General features: G+C 41.9%; 1 protein-coding gene across 1 annotated transcript in view; it reads left to right on the top strand.

Moving 5' to 3' along the window:
- The window catches only part of tm9sf3 (transmembrane 9 superfamily member 3), a 118,403-nt gene that overhangs the window by 79,340 nt on the left and 15,239 nt on the right, over positions 1-23,824 (top strand). Inside the window, exons 10-13 of the mRNA XM_048616261.1 lie at positions 1,523-1,662; positions 11,901-11,969; positions 21,176-21,322; positions 22,776-22,859. Of these exons, the coding sequence (XP_048472218.1) occupies positions 1,523-1,662; positions 11,901-11,969; positions 21,176-21,322; positions 22,776-22,859 (440 nt within the window). The remainder of the gene's footprint in view (positions 1-1,522; positions 1,663-11,900; positions 11,970-21,175; positions 21,323-22,775; positions 22,860-23,824) is intronic.

Genomic DNA, 23,824 nt, shown 5'->3' with positions numbered 1-23,824 from the left:
TGGACCCACCACCGATCCTTGTGGCACACCACTGGTCACAGGCTTCCAGTCCAAAAAACAGCCCTCCACCACCATCCTTTTGTCTTCTGCCTTCAAGCCAATTTTGTATCGAATTGGCTAGCTCCCTCAGATTCCACATAATCTAATCTTGTTAATCAGTTCACCATGCAGAACCTTGTCGAATGCCTTGCTGAAGTCCATATAGAGGATGTCTACCACTCTCCCCTCCTCAATCTTCTTTGTCAAATTAGTGAGACACGATTTCCCATGCCCACAGATATGTTGACTATCCCTAATTAGTCCTTGCCTTTCTAAGTGCATGTAAGTCCTGCCCCCCTCTCAGAATCCCCACCAGGAACTTACCCACCAGTGACATCAGGTTCACCGGTCTATAGTTCTCTGGCTTTTCCTTACCACCCTTCTTAAAAAAAATGGTACCACATTAGCCAGTCTTCCAGCACCTCGGGCTGTCGATGCTTCCAAAGCACTCAATCTCTTCCCAAACATACAACCCTGAGTTAAGAACTGAATACTGAGCTTATCAATTAAGATAAATGGGAGAAAACCACATGGATACATAAACAGCGAAAAGTCGGCAGTATAAAGTTCCCCTTATTGCCTTAAGAACCTCTGTTTTTGAGTACTACTTAGGCACTGCTGTTGCCTTAAACTACCTCTGGATGGCGCATGTACACTGTCTTTCTAATGGTGGACAGAGGATCTCACGTTGGATAAGTGAATTAACCAAGGACACCTAATTGAACGTCCTTTTTCTTTTCCATTCACTATGTCAGATCTTTTTCCTCAGTGAACCAGATGTAGGTTATTGTGTTTTGCCAGGACTGACGTGACGTTCCAATCTAAACTGCACTTATTTTCTTTTAAATTGTTTTATTAATTTAAATATTACATGGAAGCTTCTGTTGGATTTGCTGTGAATAAGCAGTGATGTTTCAGGCATGTTTTATGAGCAGGAAGTGGTACAATAAAGGACAAAAACCTGAGGCCAGAGTTCTTTTTTTAAAAAAAAACCAATTGGTTCAGCTTTTCCATATTTTAAAATCCAAGAATGACTGAGAGACACTCATGTCCAACGTTTCCATCTATAACAGCCTAGACCAAGAGAACGCTTCTTGTTTTGAAGGTAGGCTTAGTGATCAGGACTAGACATTGCAGATCATTTGGGGGCTTTGTGATGTTAAGATTTTTTAAGCTAAGTTCATATCTGAACGATTTCTGTTCTTGTATTTGAATCTTCCCATCTTAATTGATCCATTGTGACCTTTAATCATTCCTATGTTGTACAAGGAAATTCTGAATAATCTCCATCTTTATGGATTGAGCTCGGTTTTTATAAAGACTGTACAGCACTCTCGGTTATCCATTACCTGTATACGATCTTAGTGGGTCCTGCGCTCTCTGATTTCGAATTACAGTTTATCAAAATGTTTCCAACATGCAATATGAGTAACGAATGCAGGAAGTTGAGTTTATTTTTTATATGTTCTTTTTCTTCATAAAGGTTGCTGTGTGCTGCATCTGTTTTTTTGTCATCCTCCCACTGAACTTGGTGGGCACTATTCTTGGTCGGAACATGTCAGGGCAGCCCAACTTTCCATGTCGTGTTAATGCAGTACCACGCCCAATTCCAGAAAAGAAGTGGTGAGTACGAAGGAAAAGCATTAAATATAGGGATATGGATGATTTGTTCTTCAAAAGTTTAAAAAATGTGAATTGCTCTTTTTTCATGTTTCAGATCTGTTAAAACTCCAGTATTCCATGTGTGGAGCTAAATTTTATTGAGACGTTCTGAGCAGGTTGCAGTTTCACTTGTATTGTTGAAATGACATTGGACACCTTCAAATGTGTTTTGTTTAATTCTTGCATGGGAAATGGCATCACTGGCAAAGCCAACATTTGTTGCCTATCTCTAATTGCCCTTGAACTGAATGGCTTGTTGAGTCATTTGAGAGGGTAGTTCAAAGTCAACCACATTGCTGTAGCCCTGGAGTCACATGTAGGCCAGACCAGGTACAGTAGATTGCATTCCTTAAAGGACATTACTGAACCAGACAGGTCTTTACTACAATTGACAACAGGATCACCATTAGACTAGATTTAAGTTTCAGATTTTGATTTCAAGTTTCATCCATCTGCTAGAGAAGGACTCAAACTCTGCCCAAGAACACTACAACAGAAAGTTGCAGAAACTCAGCGGTCTGGCAATATGTGTGGAGAGAGAACCAGTATTAAAGTTTCAAGCTCGATATGACTCTTTGTCAGTATTCCCCCAGATTATTAGCCTGGCACTCTGGGTTGCTGGTACAATGATGTAACCTCTATGCCACTGCTTCTCCTCCTTCATGACATCAGCTATACTGTTCAGAATCAACCTTATGTATTCTGTAGAATGTAATCACAGGAAGCTGTTCCTTGTGGGGCTAGTCTGGGGCATATATTACTGAGTACGTGAGCAGATGTTCAAACTACTAATGAACGGTAAATGGAAGAACAGTTATCAAAAATATAACACTTATCCATAGAAAATAACTTTGGACAGATGGCTACAAGTCTGGTTAAAGAGGCAGGTTTTGAGAAATATTTTGGGAAAGAAAAGAGAGGTGGAGATGTTTCTGGAGAGAATTCCAGAGCTTAGGACTGAGGTAGGTGGGGGCACAATAGCTAGTCATAGTCCGAAATGTACAGCATGAAAATAGACCCTTCAGTCCAACTCGTCCATGTTGACCAAACATCTGAAATAAATCTAGTCCCATTTGCCAGCATTTGGCCCATATCTCTCTAAACCCTTCCTATTCATATACCTATCCAGATGCCTTTTTAAATGTTGTAATTCTACCAGACCCTACCACTTTCTCTGGCAGCTCATTTCATACACGCACCACCATCTGCGTGAAAAAGTTGTCCCTTAGTCCCTTTTAAGTCTTTTCCTTCTCGTCTTAAACCGATGCCCTCTAGATTTGGACTCCCCAACCCTGGGGAAAAGACCTACTTAAGATCAAAAAGCAGAACTATCAGCTGTGCAGATTCACTGCTAGGTCAGACAGCAGTGCAGCTTTATTTATCTGTTTGATTTACTTCCCATGTGGTCACTGCCTTTGTCTATCTACCTAGCAATGCAACAGTTTATAAAACAGTAATTACTGTTCTTGGTATTCAAGGAAGTCCATTCCAATGCTGAAAATACCTCAAAGGAGGAGCATCACCTACAGCCACAATTTTTTTCTGTCTTCCATTTTGGATTACCCAAAATCTTATTGGAGTGGTTAGAATCATAGAGTGGGAGAAGAGACAACAAAGGCCAGAATTGGATGAGTGCAATCATCTCTGAAAATTGTAGGGCTGGAGATGAGAGATGTTAATGGCAAAAATCAGAAAAATTTAAAAACAATAATCAGAACCTTTTTAACTGCGGCATTGTTTGAATTAGGAACCAGTATAGATCACTGATAGGGTGAACAGGAGAGGGGAATGTTAGCATATGAGCGGCTGAGTTTGGATGAGTTCAAGATAATGGATGTAAGGAGGCAGTCTTGGTGATGGAGAAGATATGCGGTGACACTTGCCCACAGCCCCGGACACACTTGTTCCCTCTGTCCCTGCTGCAGACATCAGATTGGTCTTCCTGGGAGTCAATCCAAGGAAAGCGACGGGCCCGGACGGTGTCCCTTGCCGAGCACTCATTTCCTGTGTGACCCAACTGGCAGAGGTATTTACCGACACCTTCAACCTCTCCCTCCTACAAGCCGAAGTCCCCACCTGCTTCAAGAAGACCACCATCATTCCCGTACCCAAGAAAGCACATGCAATGTACCTTAATGACTACCGCCCAGTGGCTCTGACCTCAATAATCATGAAGTGTTTTGAGAGGCTGGTCATGGCCCACATCAACTCCAGTCTTCCCAGCCTGTCTTGATCCCCTACAATTTGCCGACTGACACAACAGGTCCACAGCAGATGCCATATCCGTAGCCCTGCACTCATCCCTGAAACATCTGGACAACAAAGACACCTACGTCAGACTCCTGCTCATTGACTGCAGCTCTGCTTTCAATACCATTATTCCCTCCAGACTGATCTCAAAACTCTGTGACCTTGGTCTCAGCTCTGCCCTCTGCAATTGGATCCTCAGCTTTCTGACCCAAAAACTGCAATCATCGAAGATAGATAACTGCACCTCCACAATAACACTCCACACTGGAGCCCCCCAAGGATGTGTCCTCAGCCCCCCATTGTACTCCCTGTACTCCCCCACAACCGTGTTGCCAAATTCTGAACGAATGCCATCTACAAGTTCGCTGGCCACGTTGCCATAGTGGGACGGATATCTAACAACAACAAGTTAAAATACAGAAGGGAGATAGAGGGCTTGGTGACGTGGTGCAGTGGAAACAACCTCTCTCTCAGCATCGGCAAAACTAAAGAACTAATCATTGACATCAGAAAGAAGGATGGGGAACTTGCTCCCATCTACATCATTGGAACTGGCGTTGAGAGTGTGGAGAGCGTCACGTTCCTTGGAGTCACGATAACCGAAAACCTGTCCTGGACTTCCCATTGTAGATGCGACAGTTAAGAAGGCACAACAATGCCTCTTCTTCAATGGAAAGACTGATTCGTTTTCATGGAGCACTGGTATCAGTATTGGAACAGGAGGGATCTGTTAGAGGCCTAAACAGAGCTGGGACCAGTGTTCTAGCGAAAAGGGTAAATAGGGTGGCCAAAAGGACTTTAAACTAGAAAATGGGGCGGGGCAGGGGGTAAAGAAGAGAAGGGAAGGGAATGGTAAAATGCCAAGAAGTAGAATGGCCAATGGGAAACAAAGTAGCAGGTTAACATCTGTTGGAGTGGATTCAACTGCGTGGAAAAATATGAAGAGAGAGAACTCGGAAGAGGTTATTCAAGTCTCCAGCACACAAAATGGGACAGTGTGTTTGGAAAGGGTTAGGAATCAAACTTCAAGTACACCGGATAAATGAATGGCAATGAGAAGAGGGACGGTCAGTACAGGACTGAAGGTGTTGTATCTGAATGCACGCAGTATATGAAATAAGGTAAATGAGCTTCTGGCGCAGATTGAAATTGGTAGGTATGATATGGTGGACATCATCGAAACGTGACTGCAAGTGGCTCAGGATTGGGAGCTAAATATCCAAGGATATGCATCCTGTTGAAAAGACAGGCAGGTGGGCAGGGTGTGGGATTGTCTTATTAGTAAGAAATAAAATTAAATCAATAGCAAGAAACAAAATAGTGTCAGATGATGTAGAATCTGTGTGGGCAGAGTTGAGGAACCACAAACGTAAAGAAAAACCATAATGAGAGTTGTGTACAGGCTTCCTAACAGTAGTCAAGATTTGGAGCACAGGATACACCAAGAGATAGAAAAGGCATATAAGAAAGGCAAGATTACACTGATCATGTGGGATTTTAGTATGCAGGTGGACTGGGAAAATCAGGCTGGTAGTGGATCGCAAGATGGCCTTTTGAAGCAGTTCATGGTGGAACCAGTAGGGAACAGGCAAATCTGGATTTAATGTTGTGCCATGAGGCAGACGTGATAAGGGAGTTTAAGGTGAGGGAACCCTTAGGAAGCAGTGACCATGATACAATAGAACTTACTCTGCAGTTGGAGAGGGAGAAGGTGAAATCAAATGTAATGGAATTACAGATGAATAAAGGCAATTACAGAATTGACTGGGAGAGGAGCCTAGCAGGAAAGACAGTGGAACAGCAATGGCAAGAGTTTCTGGGAGTAATTCGGGACACACAGCAGAAATTCGTCCTTAGAAAAAGAAGCATAACAAAGAGACGATGAGGCAACCATGGCTGACAAAGGAAGTCAGGGACACCATAAAAGCAAAAGAGAAAGCAAATAATGTGGTAAAGGACAGTGGGAAGCCAGGGGATTGGGAAGCCTACAAAGATGAACAGTATCAGCGAGAAAAGAAATAAGCAGGGAGAAGATTAAATATGAGAGTAAGCTAGTCAGTAATATAAAAACAAATTGCAAGAGGTTCTTTAGATATATAAAGGACAAAAGAGAGGCAAAAGTGGACATTGGGCCACTGGAGAAGTAGTAATGGGAAACAAAGAAATGGCTGAGGGACTGAATAAGTACTTTGCATCAGTCTTCATGGTGGAAGACAAGAGTAATATCCCAAAACTCCGAGAGTTGGGGTGCAGAGGTGAGTATGGTGGCCATTACTAAGGAGAAGGTGCTAGAAAAACTGAAAGGTCTTAAGGTGGATAAATCACCTGGACCAGATGGACTACATCCCAGACTACCGAAGGAAATAGCCGAAGAGATAATTGAAGCATTAGTAATGATCTTTCAGGAATCAGTGGAGTCAGGGAGGGTCCCAGAGGACTGGAAACTCACTAATGTAATCCCCCTGTTTAAGAAGGGAGTAAGGCAAAGGGCAGGAAATTAATAGGCCAATTAGCCTGACCTCGGTCATTGGTAAGATTTTGGAGTCCATTGTGATGGATGAGATTTCTGAAAACTTGGAAGTGCTTGGAAAAATAGGGCAAAGACAGCATAGTTTCATTTCATGTCTGAAAATCTGTTAGAATTCATTGAGGTGGTAACGAGCACATTGGACCAAGAAGACCCAACGGGTGTTATCTATCTAGACTTCTGGAAGGCCTTTGATAAGGTGCCGCACAGGAGGCTGCTGAGTGAGGTAAAGCCCCATGGTGTTAGAGACAAGGTACTAGCATGGATAGAAAATTGGTTGTCTGGCAGAAAGCAGAGAGTGGAGATTAAAAAGTTCCTTCTCAGAGTGGAAGCTGGTGACTGGTGGTGTTCCACAAGGACCATGACTTTTCACTTTTTATGTATTAATTATCTGGATGAAGGAATTGAAGGTATTCTGGCTAAGTTTGCAGATTATTCAAAGATAGGTGGAGGGACAGGTAGTATTGAAGAGGTCGGGTGAAGGCTGCAGAAAGATTTAGGTTAGGAGTGTGGGCAAAGAAGTGGCAGATGGAATACGATGTGGGAAAGTGTGAGGTCATGCACTTTGATAGGAAGAATAGAGACATGGACTATTTTCTAAATGGGGAGAAAATTCAGAAATCTGAAGTGCAAAGGAACTTGGGAGTCCTAGTCCAGGTTTCCCTTAAGGTAAACTTGCAGGTTGAGTCGATAGTTAGGAAGGCTATTACAATGTTGGCATTTTTCTTGAGAAGACTAGAATATAAAAGTAAGGATGCACTTCTGAGGCTTTATAAAGCTCTGGTCAGACCACATTTAGAGTATTGTGAGCAATTTTGGGCCCCATACCTTACAAAGGATGTACTGGCCCTGGAGCGATTCCAGACGAGGTTCATGAGAATGATCCCAGGAATGAAAGGCTTAACACGGGAATGTTTGACAATTCCGGGTCTATACGCAATTGAGTTTAGAAGCATGAGGGGGGATCCAATTGAAACTTACAGAATACTGAAGGGCCTGGACAGAGTGGACATTGGGAAGATGTTTCCATTGGCAGGAGAGACTAGGATCCGAGGGCACAGCCTTAGAGTAAAGAGAAGAGCCTTTAGAACGGAGATAAGGAGAAATGTCTTCAGCCAGAGAGTGATGAATCTGTGGAATTTATTGCCACAGAAGGCTGTGGAGGCCAGGTCGTTTCGTATATTAAGACAGAGATAGATAGGTTCTTGATTGTTAAGGGGATCAAAGGTTACAGGGAGAAAGCGGGAGAATGGGGTTGAAAAACTTATCAGCCATGATTGAATGGCAGAGCAGACTTGATGGGCCGAATGGGCCCATAATTTCTGCTCGAATGGTCTTATGGTCTTTTTTGAGTATGGGAGTTGAGATGTCACGTTGATGTTGTTCAGGACATTGAGGCTTCTTCTGGAGTTCTGTATGCACTTCTGGTCACACTGCTGTAGGCAGGATATTGTTAAATTAGAGAGGATTCAGAAAAGATTTACCAGAACGTTGCTGGGAATGGAGGGTTTGTGTTGTAAGGAGAGGCCAGATAGACAGATCTTTTTTCCTGGAGCATAGGAGGTTGAGGAGTGACTGTATAGAGGTTTATAAAATGAGGGGCATAGGTAAGGTGAAAAGTAATGGTCTTTTCCCAGGGTGGGGCAGTTCAAAACTAGGGGGCATTTTTTTATGGTGAGAGGAGAAAGTTTTAAAAAGGATGAGGGGCAATTTTTTGTTTTACACAGAGTGATTCATGTGTGGAATGAACTGCCAGAGGAAGTGGTGGATGCAGGTACAGTTACAACGTTTAAAAGACATTAGAATAAGTATGCGAATGGGAAAGGTTTAGAGACATATGGACCAAGTGGGACTGGTTTAGTTTGGGAGCATGGTTGGCCTGATCCTGTTCGACCTCAGGGTCTGTTTCCATGCTATATGACTGTGTGACAAGGTCCCTCCTGGTCGGCTGAGCTTGAAGATTAAATCACATGGCATCCATGGTAAGTTGGCAAGTTAGATACAAAACTGGCTTGTTCATAGAAGACAGAGGGTAATTGTGGGAGAGTGTTTTTCTGACTGGAGTCTGTAACCAGTGGTTTTCTGCAAGGGTTTCTGCAAGGGTCAGTGCTTAAACTATATAATGTTTATATGTTTGTAATGTTTATAATATATAAATGAATTGGATGAAAATGTGAGTGTTCTGATTAGTAATTTTGCAGACGACCCAAAAATTGGTGGTGTTGTGGATATTGATGTGGGTTGTCAAAGGATACAGCAGGATATAGATCAGTTGGAAGGCTGGGCAGAGAAATATCAGGTGAAATTTAATCTGGACAAATGTGGTGACACATTTTGGGAGGTCAAATGCAAGAGAAAAGTATACAGTAAATGGCAGGACCCTTCAAAGCATTGGACCCTTAGGGTGCAAGCCCTGAAAGTGGCAACACTAGTGGATAAAGTGGTTAAGAAGGCATATGGCATGCTTGTCTTCATCAGCCAGGGCATGAAGTACAAAAGTTGACAAGCTGTATAAAACTTTATTTAAGCCACATTCGGAATACTCTTTGCAGTAGGAAGGATGTGGAGGCTTTGGAGAGGGTACAGAAGAGGTTTACCAGGATTTTGCCTGGATTGGAGTGTGTTAACTGTAAGGAGAGGTTGACATACTTGGGTGTTTTTCACTCGAGTGTTGGAGGCTGAGGGGAGACCTGATAGAAGTAGATAAAATTATGAGTGGCATGGATAGTTGAAGGCCTTTTTCCCAAGGTAGAAATGCCAAATACTGTGCACATATATTTAAGGTGAAATGGGGAGAATTTAAAGGAGATGTGCAAGGAAAGTTTTTGTTTTATACAGAGGGTGGTAGATGGCTGGAACACTTTGCCATGGGAGGCGGTAGAAGCAAAGCTGATAACAATGAATAAGCGGCTCTTAGGGCTGGGAATAGACAGATATGGACCATGTGCAGGCAAGTGGGATTAGTTTAGAATGCCATCAGACATGGTGGGCAAAAGTGCCGGTTCCTGTGCTGTACTGTTCTATGTTCTATGTTCTATGTTCTATGATTGACTGTGCATGAACCAAGACTAATTTGTGTCATAATACTAAGTGTAGAAAATCATATAGAAGGAAAGTGATCAGTTTTGCAAGTTTCATTGGCTTTTTCCTATTGCTGTAGTGTAGACATGAGTCATACTTCATTGCCTAGCACAAATTGTTATTTCATGTGTTTAAAAAAATATATAAATACATAGTTGGGCTGTCAGCATGTGTACCTGAAAGGTATTACCCAAAGATTATGGTTTCAAGTCCCACCCCGAGGACTTGAGCACCTAAAACAGGCAGAAACTTCCATTGGAGTATTAAGGAACTGTATGAAGTCGCCTCTTTTAAATGAAGTACTAAATAGAGTGAGCATCTGCCAACGTATCATATAGATGTAAAAGGTTTGATAGTGCTTTAAGAGAAGAGATCTTCCTCTGTTCTACGTGTTATTTATCCATCGAAAAGCATCATAAAGTTGCTAAAGTACTGAAGGAGGCCCTTTGACTTTTCACATCTGTGGACGTTCTCTAAATGAGAAAAAAAGCACCATTTTTCTACCACTTCTTCCCATAGCCCTGCATGATTATCTTTTCCTTTGTCATCCTTCTTAGATAAAAATCCAATTCCCGTTAAATACCTGATTGAACTTCCCGCTACCTACTACAAGTGTTGTCAAGGCAAACTGGACCCCCTTTCCACAGCTTTCAGCTGCCCTAGTTTGAAATTTAAACATTCTGACAGCCGCTTTGACGGCTACAGTAAAACAGTAGGGACATAAGGTAAATGTGGGGTTAGGGTATTGGAAGAATAGGGTGCCAGTTGCAGAAGTGGTAAGATGCCAGGTGAGCAGCATGTCAAATGGGAAAAGGGGTAGTGGGTAAGGTGGCAAGTTAAGTAATGCAGTGTTTAGGGCAGGTTGGGGTGGGTGAGCGGGAGAAATCTGGCCCAGCAGACTGGGTGGAAAGGGTAGGTGTCAGATCTGAGGGGATTTGGGTCTAGCAGTTGTGCAGAGGTTGGTTTAGGGTCTGGGTGCTGTAAGGGTTCTGGAGGAGGTATAGTTGAGGATGTGAGAGACAAGTAAGAGGCCAGTTTAATGGTTACTCGGGCATTCAGTAATCTAACTTTTCCTGCATAACTATTTTACTTAATCATATCAAAAACATCCAACAAATCCAATTTAAATGGAGACTTTGAGGGTTCCAGCTGTAGAGGAACTGCCCAGTGGAACATTCAGTTTCCTGGACAATTTCTTTGGAGAGCCTTCACCGGGTTCCCATGCACAACTCCGATCAAAACTGGCATTATGACTTTCTGGTCAGAAGAAAATCTGAGCCAAAATATTTTGTGGGGTGAAGCAGGTTGGAATGTCCCGAAGTTGTGAAAGATATTATTTACATGCTAGTCTTTCAGTTTTTAGAAAAATTAGTTAACGTTTGAATTTGTCCTTTGTAAAGCTTGAATAATTGTACTTCATTCTTGTGATGTGATCAGGCCTGCATTTATTGTAGGTTGTGGTTTTACTACTAACTTGCCCAGGCCACTTCAGAGGATGTTGAGAGGCAATTTATCAAATTCAGATTTGCAATTTGCCATGACTTGAACTTATGACCCCTGTCTTGCTTGTTCAGAAACTAAAGTAGCATACCCTTTAATATGAGGGAGGTAGAGAACTAGGAGAAAGAAGCTAAGAGTCCTAACTATGAACTGTCATAATGTAGTTAGAGGTTAACAATTTAGGATTATTTTATATGAACGAACTTTGAGAAAGATGAATTGCTGCGTGACTAAGAAATTATCTCAAGCAGTGAAAATGCAAGAATTAAGCTAGCTTCAAAAAGGAAGGGAGTGAAAAATAAGTGGTCACAGACCTCTTGTTTTAAGAACTTTAGTGATTTCAGATCTGATTGATTTTTCTGTACTGCCACGCCACCCCCATCCCCACCATAACCAATGTTTCAGCCTGACTTAGTTATCATCTCCAGTCTATGGAAGACTTAATACAATGTCGTTGCAGCTGTTGCATATTTGCTTATAGCTCTCACTAGCATGCATCAGGGTGCTTATGCCAGTAATTTAACATTTTTAATAGTCTTGTATTAATGATGACTGAATTGTGGAAAACAATGTTTATCCAGCTTTACTTCAGTGCTCTCATGAGGTTTGAGAAAAAATTCAGTTTTCTTCATTGAGTGAAAAAAGAATCCTTCCTCTGTTGGTAAAAATATGCAAAAGCTGTTAACATTCTACCCTTGCTGGGCCAAAGAATGTGGAACACAACCAAAAGAAAAAGCGTCTCCATAGTAGGAATCTCTTCTGGAAAGTGCCAGATCAGCAGATGATACTTTTGACATCCTGTGTTAAATTGACTATTGCTAATTTTTGTCTTGTTTTATAGGTTCATGGAGCCAGCTGTTATTGTATGCCTGGGTGGAATCCTGCCTTTTGGATCCATTTTTATTGAAATGTAAGTTTATTTGTACTTTGGAATATTCATGGTACTTCAGTGCACGTTCATTATGTTGTGCGCTTCCAAGGCTGAATTCATAACTTTGATGCTGCATGATATATTGAATGTTACATTCATGTGCAATTGGCATCAATAGTTAAAATGGCCTCAGGACGAAAGATTGAGACAGTTGATATTTTTGTAATACTAATTGAATAGTTAACTAACTTTTAATAGTTGCTTAGATCAAAATTTTTAGATGAAGAAAAATCCATTCTGTTAGCCACAGTAGAACAAACACGGCAGATGCTAGAAATATTTGACTTAGAGTTTTATTGGGACTTGATATATTGTCACAAATATACTGGAGGGAAACATTGCATTGAAGTCTATACATCTCCAGGTGTTGTGTGATTCACCTCATTCATTGTCACATAGGATTATTATACGTACTTCGGCAGTTTTAACAAACTGCTAACCACCTGTGTTCTGCAGATCCAAGTTCTTGTCCAGATTTAAATGTGTCTGTTACCACTGAAGTAGAAATTTAATTCAGCCACATTTCGTGAGACAATTTAAGTTTCTAAGTCACACTGCATTAGGGAACTTTAATATGGAAGAATTTAGAAAATTGTGAAACTCAATGTTTGTTTCATTATTTGGAGATGTGTTGTCAGATAAAAACTTGTTTCATATCATTTTTGTTTTAACTTGTATTCAACCTAGGTTCAGCCTTGGGGGGGAAAATGTCCAAGCCAAATCCAGTTCTTGATCTGGTTTAACATCCTACTTTTTTTTTGAAATTGGACGCCTACATCTTGAAACCATCCTTACCTTATGTCTGAACTTGTGCTTCAGTGATCAAAGAAAGGGAACAGTCAAATCCTGGCTGGATGTGAAATGAACACAATTGGAGACATTTTGCTTTGTGAAAAGAAGGTTTTAATAAATTCGTGTTTTTGGTTTGTTTTCTGTCCTGAAGTTGCTGACTATTGCTGGGATTTATTTCTGAGACTACTACTCTTTCCTCATCAAAGTGTCCATTTTTGTTGTTAGCTCGTTATTTAACTTTCACAGGCACCAACTCCAGTCCTGTTTCCCAGATATTGCAGAATAAGAAACAGCAATGAAACCCCAGTGAAATACTTTCTTTCCTCCTTTAAGAGCCCTGAGGCCAATCAGAACATTAATTGCTATTCTGACAGATGTGTGGGCATATATGAGAGAGTTTTCTGTAGGCAAATCTTCTGTTTCTGTACTATTTTTCATTACAAGTGTTTTATACCTGCAAATACAAATGATTCTTGTGCTCTTGATTTTTAAGTTGACCGACCTCCCCTGATTGTTGTGGGGACTGTTCTTGGATGCGCCACACTATCAATATGAATTTCTGAAACTCTGGAAAGTTTGAAATTGTGCTTGAGTAACTTTTTGCTTAGTTAATCTGACTAACAAAACCAACTTTAAGTCAACTCTTTTATTGAGATAGCAAGATACAGAACTTTCACTTGTATTCCAGTGACACATAACAGTTGATGTGGAAAATGAATAATTAAACATTTGTTCTGTGACCATTTGAACTGGACAAAGGGGGAGCAGTTTGAGCACGCAGTTGTTTTTGCTCATCCAGTGTTGTCATTGTTTCAAACTACATAACACACGATTTTGTTTTACTCATTAAATGGGATAGGAGAATACTGACACAAGTATTGTTGTCCATCCCTCTTATTGCTCTTCAGAAGGTACTGGTGAGACACCTTTCAGAAGCACTATGTTTTCTCACCTGTGCACTGAGCTGGGGAGTTTCAGGATTTTGACCCAGCAATGATGAAAGAGAGGCAATATATTTTTGTAAAGGTGGTGTGTGACTTGGAAGTGGTGGTGCTGGTGGCAGCCCTTGCCATTAGGGCGTGCAAAGTCGTAGGTTTGGAAGGTGCCATTGAAGGAACTTTTGAGGGTTCCTACAGTGCATCTTGTAAGTGGTAAACACTGCAGCAACTCTGTGCTCTTTTGTGGAGTAAGTGAATGTTTAAGGTGGGAGATGGTGTGCCACTTTGACCTGGATGTTGTCAAGCTCCTTGAGCATTGTTGGAGCTGTGCTTATCCAGCTAAAAAGTGAGTATTTCATCATGCTTCTGACTTGTATCTTGTAAATAGTGGACAGGCATTACTGAGTCACTGGATGCGTATTGCCCAACTTCTGACCTGCTGGTATAGCTGTTGCCTTCATATTTCTGATCTGGTCCGGTTTACTTTCTGCACACTGATGCTGTCCAGGATGATGGAGAATTTAACAATGGCGATGCCTTTAAATGTTAAGGGAGTTGAGTTGACACTGCCTTTGTTGGAGATGGTCATTTCTAGCACTTGTGAGCTGCAAATGTTCCTTATCTCAATGCTCTTTAAGTATTGCTCCATTGGGGGACAGGTAGCTTTATTATCTGAGGCATTGCAAATTGGCTTGAACAGTGCAGTTATCAATTAATGTCCCCACTTAGAATACAAGTTCGTTGATGTAGAAACCAAACATCATTGGACGAAACACAGATCACAAAGGAATTCCTGGAGCTAATGTCCTTGACCTCCAACAACCACAAGTTTCCTGCTTGTTAGGAATGATTCTATTGTTATGATCCCAGCTGATGTTTCTATTGGACAAGTCAGATGCCAGACTGAAATTTGCTTAATGGATCATATTTTGTTCATTTAAAGTAATCACTCACTGAAACATAGGCTCATAAACCTGCAGATTTTCTTAACTATTATTGTTATTGTAACAGTAATAACAATAAGAATATTGCACATAACAAACCATGGTATCTAAATATAAAAACTTATTTTTCTGTGTGTTTTAAGAGCTTTCAAATTTGTTCCCCAACACTATTACCTTGCAGCATTTCAAATCCGAAGAAATTATCCTTCCATGTCAAATCTTTAGGTTTGACTTAACTGCTTCTCCCCAGTTCTGTCCTGTTAATTGTGAAGTCTGCTTATCTGAATATTCATAAAACAGAAAACTTAGACTTTGAGATAACAAGGTGTAGAGCTGGATGAACACAGCAGGCCAAGCAGCATCAGAGGAGCAGGAAAGCTGGACCCTTCTTCAGAAATGAGGGACGGGAAGGGGATTCTGAAATAATAGGGAGGGAGGGAGAGGCAGATGGAAGATGGATAAAGACACAGATAGGTGGAGAGGAGACGGACAGGTCAAGGAGGCAGGGATGGAGCCAGTAAAGGTGAGTGTGGGTGGGGGTTAGTCAATCCAGGGAAGATGGACAGGTCAAGGAGGGGGTTGAGGTGGGAGGAGTGGATAGGTGGGAGAAAGGATGGACAGGTTAGGGATGCGTGGACAAGCTGGGCTGGTTTTGGGATGCGGTCGGGGGCCGCATTTTGAAGCTTGTGAAGTCCACATTGATACCGTTGGGCTGCAGGGTTCCCAAGCGAAATATGAGGTGCTGTTCCTGCAGCCTTCAGATGGTATCATTGTGGCACTGGAGGAGGCCCAGGATGGACATGTCATCCAAGGAGTGGGATGGGGAGTTGAAATAGTTCGCGACTGGGAGGTATAGTCGTTTGTCATGAACTGAGCATAGGTGTTCCACAAAGCGGCCTCCAAGCCTCCGCTTGGTTTCCCCGATGTAGAGGAGGCCACATCGGGAACAGCGGATACAGTATACCACATTAGCAGACAAGCAGGTGAACATCTGTTTGATGTGGAAGGTCTTCTTGGGGCCTGGGATGGGGGTGAGGGGGGAGGTGTAGGGGCAGGTGTAGCACTTCCTGCGGTTGCAGGGAAAAGTGCCGGGGGTGGTGGGGCTGGTGAGGAGTGTGGAGCCGACAAGGGAGTCACGGAGAGAGTGGTCCCTCCAGAAAGCAGATAAGGGTGGGGAGGGAAAAATGTCTTTGGTAGTGGGGTCTGATTGCAGGTGGCGGAAGTGCTGGAGGATGATGCATTGGATCCGGAGGTTGGTGGGGTGGTACGTGAGGACGAGGGGGATTCCGTCTTTGTTGTTATTGCAGGGAGGGGGTGTGAGGGATGAATTGCGGGAAGCGCAAGAGATGCGGTTGAGGGCGTTTTCAACCACTGTGGAGGGGAAGTTGCGGTCCTTGAAAAACGAGGACATCTGGGATGTCTGGGAGTGGAATGCCTCCTCTCGGGAGCAGATGCGGCGGAGATGAAGGAATTGGGAATAGGGGATGGCATTTTTGTAGGAAGGTGGGTGAGAGGAGGTGTATTCTAGGTAGCTGTGGGAGCCGGTAGGCTTGGAATGGATATCGGTTTCCAGGTGATTGCTAGAGGTAGAAACGCAGAGGTCCTGGAAGGAGAGAGAGGTATTGGAGATGGTCCAGGTGAACTTAAGGTTGGGGCGAAAGGTGTTAGTGAAGTGAATGAACTGTTCGAGCTCCTCGTGGGAGCACGAGGTGGTGCCGATACAGTCATCGATGTAACAGAGGAAGAGGTGGGGGATAGGGCCAGTGTAGCTTCGGAAGAGGGATTGTTCCACGTATCCTACAAAGAGGCAGGCATAGCTTGGCCACCCACTTTGTCTGTAGGAAGTGGGATAGACTTAGACTTTCTCAGTTTCTTCATTCTCTGTTGATTTCTAACCAAATGCTCCAGTCTAAAAGTTTCACAAGTTAGTCAGTTATACCAAGGTAACTGAACTTTCTATGAACTGTCCTGTATTTCCTAGGAGAGAAACCAAATTTGCTTCTGCCCCAGTCAGGTCTCTCCAAAACTGCCCTAAATGCTTTCAATCTTTCGGTTTTTAAGTTAAAATCAATCCTTGGTTATTCTAACCTAAAGCAAGCTAATGCCTTCAGTGTTTACTTCCTGTGTCATAAACCACACAGTATCAACAATCTTTCATGAACATTCCTGGGGAGTTGTGGTCACCTGCTGTCTGACACATGCTGCATTAGATCACTGTTCTAGAAAGGACTAACATTTCACAAAATTAACCAACATTAGTTTGAAATGCAAGCTCTAAGAATGATGTTAACACAAACACACAAATCACATACCTTTCATCATACTATCCAGTGGAGCATTTTCAACCAATCCCATCAACTTTAACCTTACTCTGGCTCTTCATGCCATGCTTGACCAAAGATTGTGTCGTTGAGGACGGTCGCTCACCTGAATGCCTTTCTCTGTTTTTGGAACAAGACTATAATGATGTCTGGAAGTGAGTTTTTTCTGACAGAGCCAATGGAGGATTGGTGAGCCAGAATTTCTGTATATTCTATGCAATCAGCAATGTTTCAATTTCTTGTGAAGTGAATTAAATCGACTGAAGATTGGCTACTATGATTCTGAGCATCTTAGGAGCAGAAATGGATCATCCGTTTTGCAATTCTGGTTGGAGATGGCTACAAATACTTCAACATTATCCTTTACATTCATATACATCTCTCTGTCAACATTATTCATGGAGCATCATCTCTGGTTGATTAATTGTCTACTCCCATCCACAAATGGATTTGACAGGACTCCAGAGCTTGGATCTGATCCATTAGGAACAGGAGTAGGCCATTCAATCCCTCGAGCCTGTACAGCCATTCATTGAGATTATGGCTGATCTGTGGCTTGACACCATATAGGCCGTTGGCCTTAATACTTGTTCTGAATAAAACTTTATCTCACGAACAAAAACAAAGTTGCTGGAAAGGTTCAGCGAGTCTTGCAGCACTTGTGAAGGAAATAGCAGAGTTAACATTTCAGGTCCGGTGACCCTTCCTCAGAACTGATAGTGGCTGGAAAAACGTCAGTTTATATGCAGAGAATAGGGAGGTGGGTGGGGTAGGGAGTAAACAATAGGATAGAGCCCAAAGAGAGAGAAAGACAGTTGGACAGACAAAGGAGTTGCTAACGATCAGGCTGGGAGGGTGAATAGTTGTTAATGGGGACTGTTAGTGACTAACAACAGGGGGTGTGTAGTGGCAGGCTATGTGGTAACAAGGCCTGATGTGTGGGGGAGAGGGCTGGGACATGGGATAGCTTAGGCACGAAAGTTATTGAACTCAATATCGAGTCCGGAGGGCTGTAGGGACCCCAAGTGGAAAATGAGGTGTTGTTCTTCCAGCTTGTGTTCTAGCGAAGCCCAACACTGCAGCAAGCCGGAGACAGAGATGTTGGCCAGGGTGAAGGGTGGTGTGTTGAAGTGATAGGCAACAGGTAGTTCAGGATCTTTTTTGCATCAGCAGTTCTTCAGTTTTTACTTAAAACTTTATCGCAGATGGTGTGGGACTAGTTTACTCTGTCTACTGTGTGCTGCTTCTGCTGTTTAGCATGCATATGCTGTGTTGAAGCATCACCCATGGCGGCAGATCATTTTTATCTCGTGCTGCCTTGGAAAGCTGTTCTACACACGTTGAACAGGATTGGTCTCATGACTTGATAGTGATGGTACAGTGATAATACTGGATGGTTAAGTTAAATATTAAGATGAATAAAATTCCGCTGCTGGTGGCCCATAGCATTTCCTGGATGCCCAGTTTTGAGCAGCTAGATCAGTTCAAAAATTACCCAGTTAGCACGATCATGATGTCATGCAACATGACAGAGGGCATCCTCTGAAAACTGTGAAGTGGTCATTCCTACTGATATGATCATGGACAGATACATCTGTGACAGACCTATAACGTTGAGGATAACTAAGTTTTTTTTCTCCCTTTGCTGTCTCCACAACCTGTCACAAGTCCAGTCTGGCAAATATGCCGTTACAATGCCGGGAACCATTCTTGGTGATGAACATTGTAGTCCCCAAACTGTGTCCTTACTCTTGATGATATTCTACATGTAGTACCAATTCATTAACTGAGCATTGGATGGTAGGTGGCAATCAGTCTCATCCGTTTTTGACTTCATACTATGAGGCTTCTTGGGATTGCTGAGGGGCCACTTCCTCCTGACTCTACACTCCTGACAGAGTGCTGCCACCTCAGCTAGAATAGGATATATCCAAATATATTGGCTAAGTCTGAAATGTTATCTTAAAGGCATGATTCTGCAACTAGACTATTGATCTGATGCTTTACTAGTAGAATAGAATCATAGAACCCCAAGTTTGGAAACAAGCCATTTAGCTCATCAAGTCCACACCAACCCCCCAAAGACCCACCTCCACAATCCTGTCCCTGTAACCCTGCATTTCACATGGTTAATTCACCTAACTTTGACATTATGGGCAGTTTAGCATAGCCAATCCACCTAACCTGCACATCTTTGGATTGTGGGAAGAAACTGGAGGACCCGGAGGAAACCCATGCAGACGCAGGGAGAATGTGCAAACTCATCCACCACTGTGAGACAGTAGTGCTAACCATTGAGCCACCATGTTGCCCTCAGTCTCTGACCACTCTTCTGGCTCTGAAGAAGGGCCACTAAACTCAAAATGTTTAACTGTTTTTTCCCCTCTCCACAGAAGCTGCCAGATCTGCCGGGTTTCTCCTGCAGTTTCTATTTTTGTTTCAGATTCCAACACCGTCAGTTCTTAGTTTTATTTTAGAAGTTTTGTTAGACCTCAACTGGAGTATTGCATCCAGCTTTGGATGCCACACTTTAGGAAAGATGGAAAGACAGAGAATGCACAAAAGGTTTATGAGAAAGGTTCCAGAGATTCAGTTATGTAGAAATATTGGTGAAATTGAGGTTGCTGTATTTGAAGGGCAAATTGAGGGGAGATTTGATTAAGACATTCAAAACTGACTGGTCTGGACATTTTGGATTAGGAGAAGCTGTTACTAATGGTGCACAGATTTAAGGTAAATTGGCAAAAGAAGCGATGGTGATATGGAAGCATTTTTTTTCCACTGTGAGTAGTTAGAATGGTTAGAATCTGGAGTGTACTGCTTGATCGCATCGTTGAAATAGGGTCAGGTGAAGCTTTTAAAAAGTGGTTTGCATAACTATCCACAAACAAAATGTTTGCAGGGCTATAGGGGAGATGCATTAGGTGAATTCTCCTTCAGTCAGCACAGACACAGCACGCCAAATGACCTCCGGTGCAGTAACCAATCTGTGATCCTCAGAGAATATGCAAATTTGATTGGGCTAGGTGTAATTTTGTAAAGGCCATGCGTGTATGTAACCCAGTGATGTGTCCAGTTTTAGACTTTTTCATGACCGTGTAATGCAAAGAAGTGGCTTGCTAGGCTACTTCAGAGTACTCTTAGTCATCCTCATTGCTTGGGATCTGGAGTCATGTGTAAACCAGACTGGATTAAGATAGCAGGTTTATTTCCCCATAAGAAAGTACTTACTGACTCAGAAGAGTATTTTATGAATTTGCAGTAGTTTTGTAGTGCCAATTAATGGTAAATTTTTATTACCGATTGATTTGAATTACTGAATTTAAATCTTGCATCTGCCTTGCTGTATCTGTATATATACTGTAATAAAATATCTCTAACACTTAACTGTAACGATGTAAATTCAACTGAGACCCAGAAGGCAATATTTGAGGTATTTGGTCAAGAGAGTTTTCAGCACCTTTAAAGGTGAAAAGAGAGACCGAGAAATATTTGAGAACTCATGCCGAAGCAGACAAGGACATGGCCATCTCTTGCTCAAGAATGAGATGAGTGTAGATGTCTGAGGGTTTTGGGACTGGCAGAGGTTAGAGGTTAGAGCTGAAAAGAGACAAGATCATGAAGGGAGTTGAAAACTAGGAGATGAAAATTTTAAAAGCAAGGTGTTGCTTCACTTTGGATCCAGATTGTCAACCCAACTTCTAGATGACTAACATTGAATAAAAATTCTGGAAATATTCTAAAGGTCTGACAGCATGTATAAATGGAGAAACATAATTACCACTTCCAGTTGATATATTTTTGTCAGAACTTGAATTACTAGCCTTGAAACATAACCACTAATCTACTATACCCGCTGTCATTAATGTAGGCCTGTCAGTGGCAATTGCTATAGGTAATTTGAGGTGATTGCTCAATAAATGTCTCAATATTAAATGGAATTAGTTTAAATATTTTTGTGGTATGTTTTGCTACTTGTTACTAAATTAATCGCAGCAGTGTATGTATCAACTTCCTGTCTCCCACTGTGTAAAGTAGAAAACCAGGTATGTTAGTCGATTTGTATTGTGATGTAGGAGAACATAATTGTGTGCAACAATTGCGCAATATTGTATTGCCACTGGGTCTAATCATTTGATCAGATTAATTGGGAATGAAATTTATTTTGAGTAATTTCTCTCCTTTTTTAGGTACTTCATCTTCACTTCTTTTTGGGCCTACAAGATTTATTATGTTTATGGCTTTATGATGCTAGTCTTGGTTATTCTCTGCATCGTGACAGTCTGTGTGACCATTGTCTGCACTTATTTTCTGCTCAATGCTGAAGATTATAGGTGGTAAGTTGAAATGTTCCTATCCATCTGTTTAAAACTTGCTAATAATTCATCCTACCTGAGTCTGAAATTTGTTAGAGTCATAGAGTTTACAGTACAGAAACAAATCCTTTGGTCCCACTCGTCCATGCCAACCAGATATTCAAAACTGATCTAGTCCCGTTTGCCAGCATTTAGCCCATATCCCTGTAAAACCCTTCCTATTCATGTACCTATCCGTATGAATTTTAAATGTAGTAATTGTACCTGCCTTCTCCACCACCTCTGGCAGCTTGTTCCATTTGTGCACCACCCTCTGCGTGAAAAAGTTGCCCCTCATGTCCATTTTAAATCTATCCCCTCTCACCTTAAATCTATGCTGTCTAGTTCTGAGCTCCCCTTCCCTGGGTAAAAGATCATGGCTATTCACCCTATCCTCATGATTTTGTAAACCTCTATAAGGTCACCCCTCGGCCTCCGAAGCTCCAGGGAAAAAATGCCCCAGCCTTTTCATCCTGTCCCTACAGCTCACACCCTCCAGCATCCTTGTAAATCCTTTCTGAACTCTTTCAAGTTTAACAACATCTTTCTTATAGCGGGGAAACCAAATTGAGAGAATACTGCCACTATAATGAGCCATGTTCATAAAACAATTTGATTCTGTCTCATCTTCTGATGGGTGCACTCTTGCAGATGATCTCCAATATTTTTGTCCAAGTTATAGTTCATGTGGAAACCTAAACAGCACATTTTATCAGGCTTCATGACCTTGAAGTGCTTTACGGTTGAGCCTCCTGTCTTCTATAGCGCCACATGCTCACTAATGCTGTGGAATCCTGGCCTTGCACACAAGATACCCATTTCCTGACATGGTTATCCTGACCTGTAATTGTACAAATTTATTTTTTAACTTTTCTTGTGCTTTGTAAGGTGCTCAAGAGTTTAAACTTCAGATCAAAATGACCTTTTAAATATAATGATCAAAAGAGCTGACATTGTATGAGTTGCATTTAAAGCTGACATTTTGTATGATAAACATGGTGGGATTCTTTGACATTCATTGCAAAAGCATCAACCTTGAACCATTCACCTCCTTCCCACAGCCTATTGCAATAAAGAGCCCCGTACAGAGTGGGGTCAGACCTTTGCCATGTGACTCTGCTTTTTGAATTAGGTGCAGCTTTTCATTCAAGACAAAAAAAAATCTATCGCACAAAGATCTGTTTCTAAGACAAGACAGGCATAGCTATCAGAATTTGGACTGTGTTTTACATTATAAAATAACGGCTGGTTTAATACAATTGGAGCACTGTTCTTTTCTCACACTAAGCACCACAGATGAGTGCATTTTCTACCTAAAACTTGTATTGTCCTTGAGTTTGTCTAGTTTATAGAATGTTTTCATTCTCAATAGCATGCTGGCCATCATTCTTGCTTAATGAGTCATTTTTAAACAATAAACTTGTTGCTATTGCAGGCAGTGGACAAGCTTCCTTTCTGCAGCATCCACTGCAGTCTACGTTTACATGTACTCCTTCTACTACTATTTCTTCAAAACAAAGTAAGCAATTACATTTTATATTTCATATTTGCAAAATAAGTTGTTCATGTTGTCTGGTATTTTGGACTATTTAAACCAAAGTTGGAACAAATTGGTTTAACCAGTATCTAAAAAAATTAATATACTTTTTGCATATGTTATTCACCCTGAAACTACTTTTAAATTTATGCCTGATTTTGTCAGAGTAACACTGCAATGAATTGACAGCAGCGTTTTAATACGCAGCCTTCAATGTAAACAAAATAGTCCACTGTGTTTCACAAACACATTAGAAACGAAAATTTTATGTGAAGCCACAAAAGGAGATAGGAGATAGCAAAAAACTTGGCCAAAGAGGTAGATTGCAGCATGTGGCTTAAAAGGAAAGAGAGACAGAGCGGGGCAGAGCAGCTCCAGAGCTTAAGGCTCAGGCAGCTTGTTGGAAAGCTCACCAGTGGTGGAGCAATTCAGAACAGGCATGTGCTCAAGCTGAGAGTTGGAGAAGCAGCACGGATGGCTCAGTAGTTAGCAGTGCTGACTCACCGTGCCAAGGGGCCCAGGTTTAATTCCATCCTCGGGCAACTGTCTGTGTGGAGTTTGCACATTCTCTCCATGTCTGCATGGTTTTCCTCCAGGTGCTCTGGTCCAAAGATGTGCAGGCTAGGTGGATTGGCCATGCTAAATTGCCCGTAGTGTTCAGGGATGTGTAGTTTAGGTGGGTCGTAGGGGGATGGGTCTGGGTGGGATGCTCTGAGGGTTGGTGTGGACTTGTTGGGCCAAAGGGCCTGTTTACACACTGTAGGGAATCTATGATCTTAGATACCCAAGGGTTGTGAGACCAGAGAAGATTTCGGGTATAGGAAAGGAACAGACTATGCAGAGTTTGAGAATAAGGTTAAGAATTTTAAAATTTGAGGTGTTTTAATCAGGTTAACAGCTGAGCACTCAGTGAGGACAAGGATGATGGGTAAATAGAGCTTATTGCG

The sequence above is a fragment of the Rhincodon typus genome, chromosome 34 (genome assembly GCF_021869965.1).
Source record: "Rhincodon typus isolate 14 chromosome 34, sRhiTyp1.1, whole genome shotgun sequence".
NCBI lineage: Eukaryota > Metazoa > Chordata > Chondrichthyes > Orectolobiformes > Rhincodontidae > Rhincodon > Rhincodon typus.
Note: the sequence above shows the minus strand (reverse complement) of the source record. Positions and strands in the feature narration are given on the sequence as shown.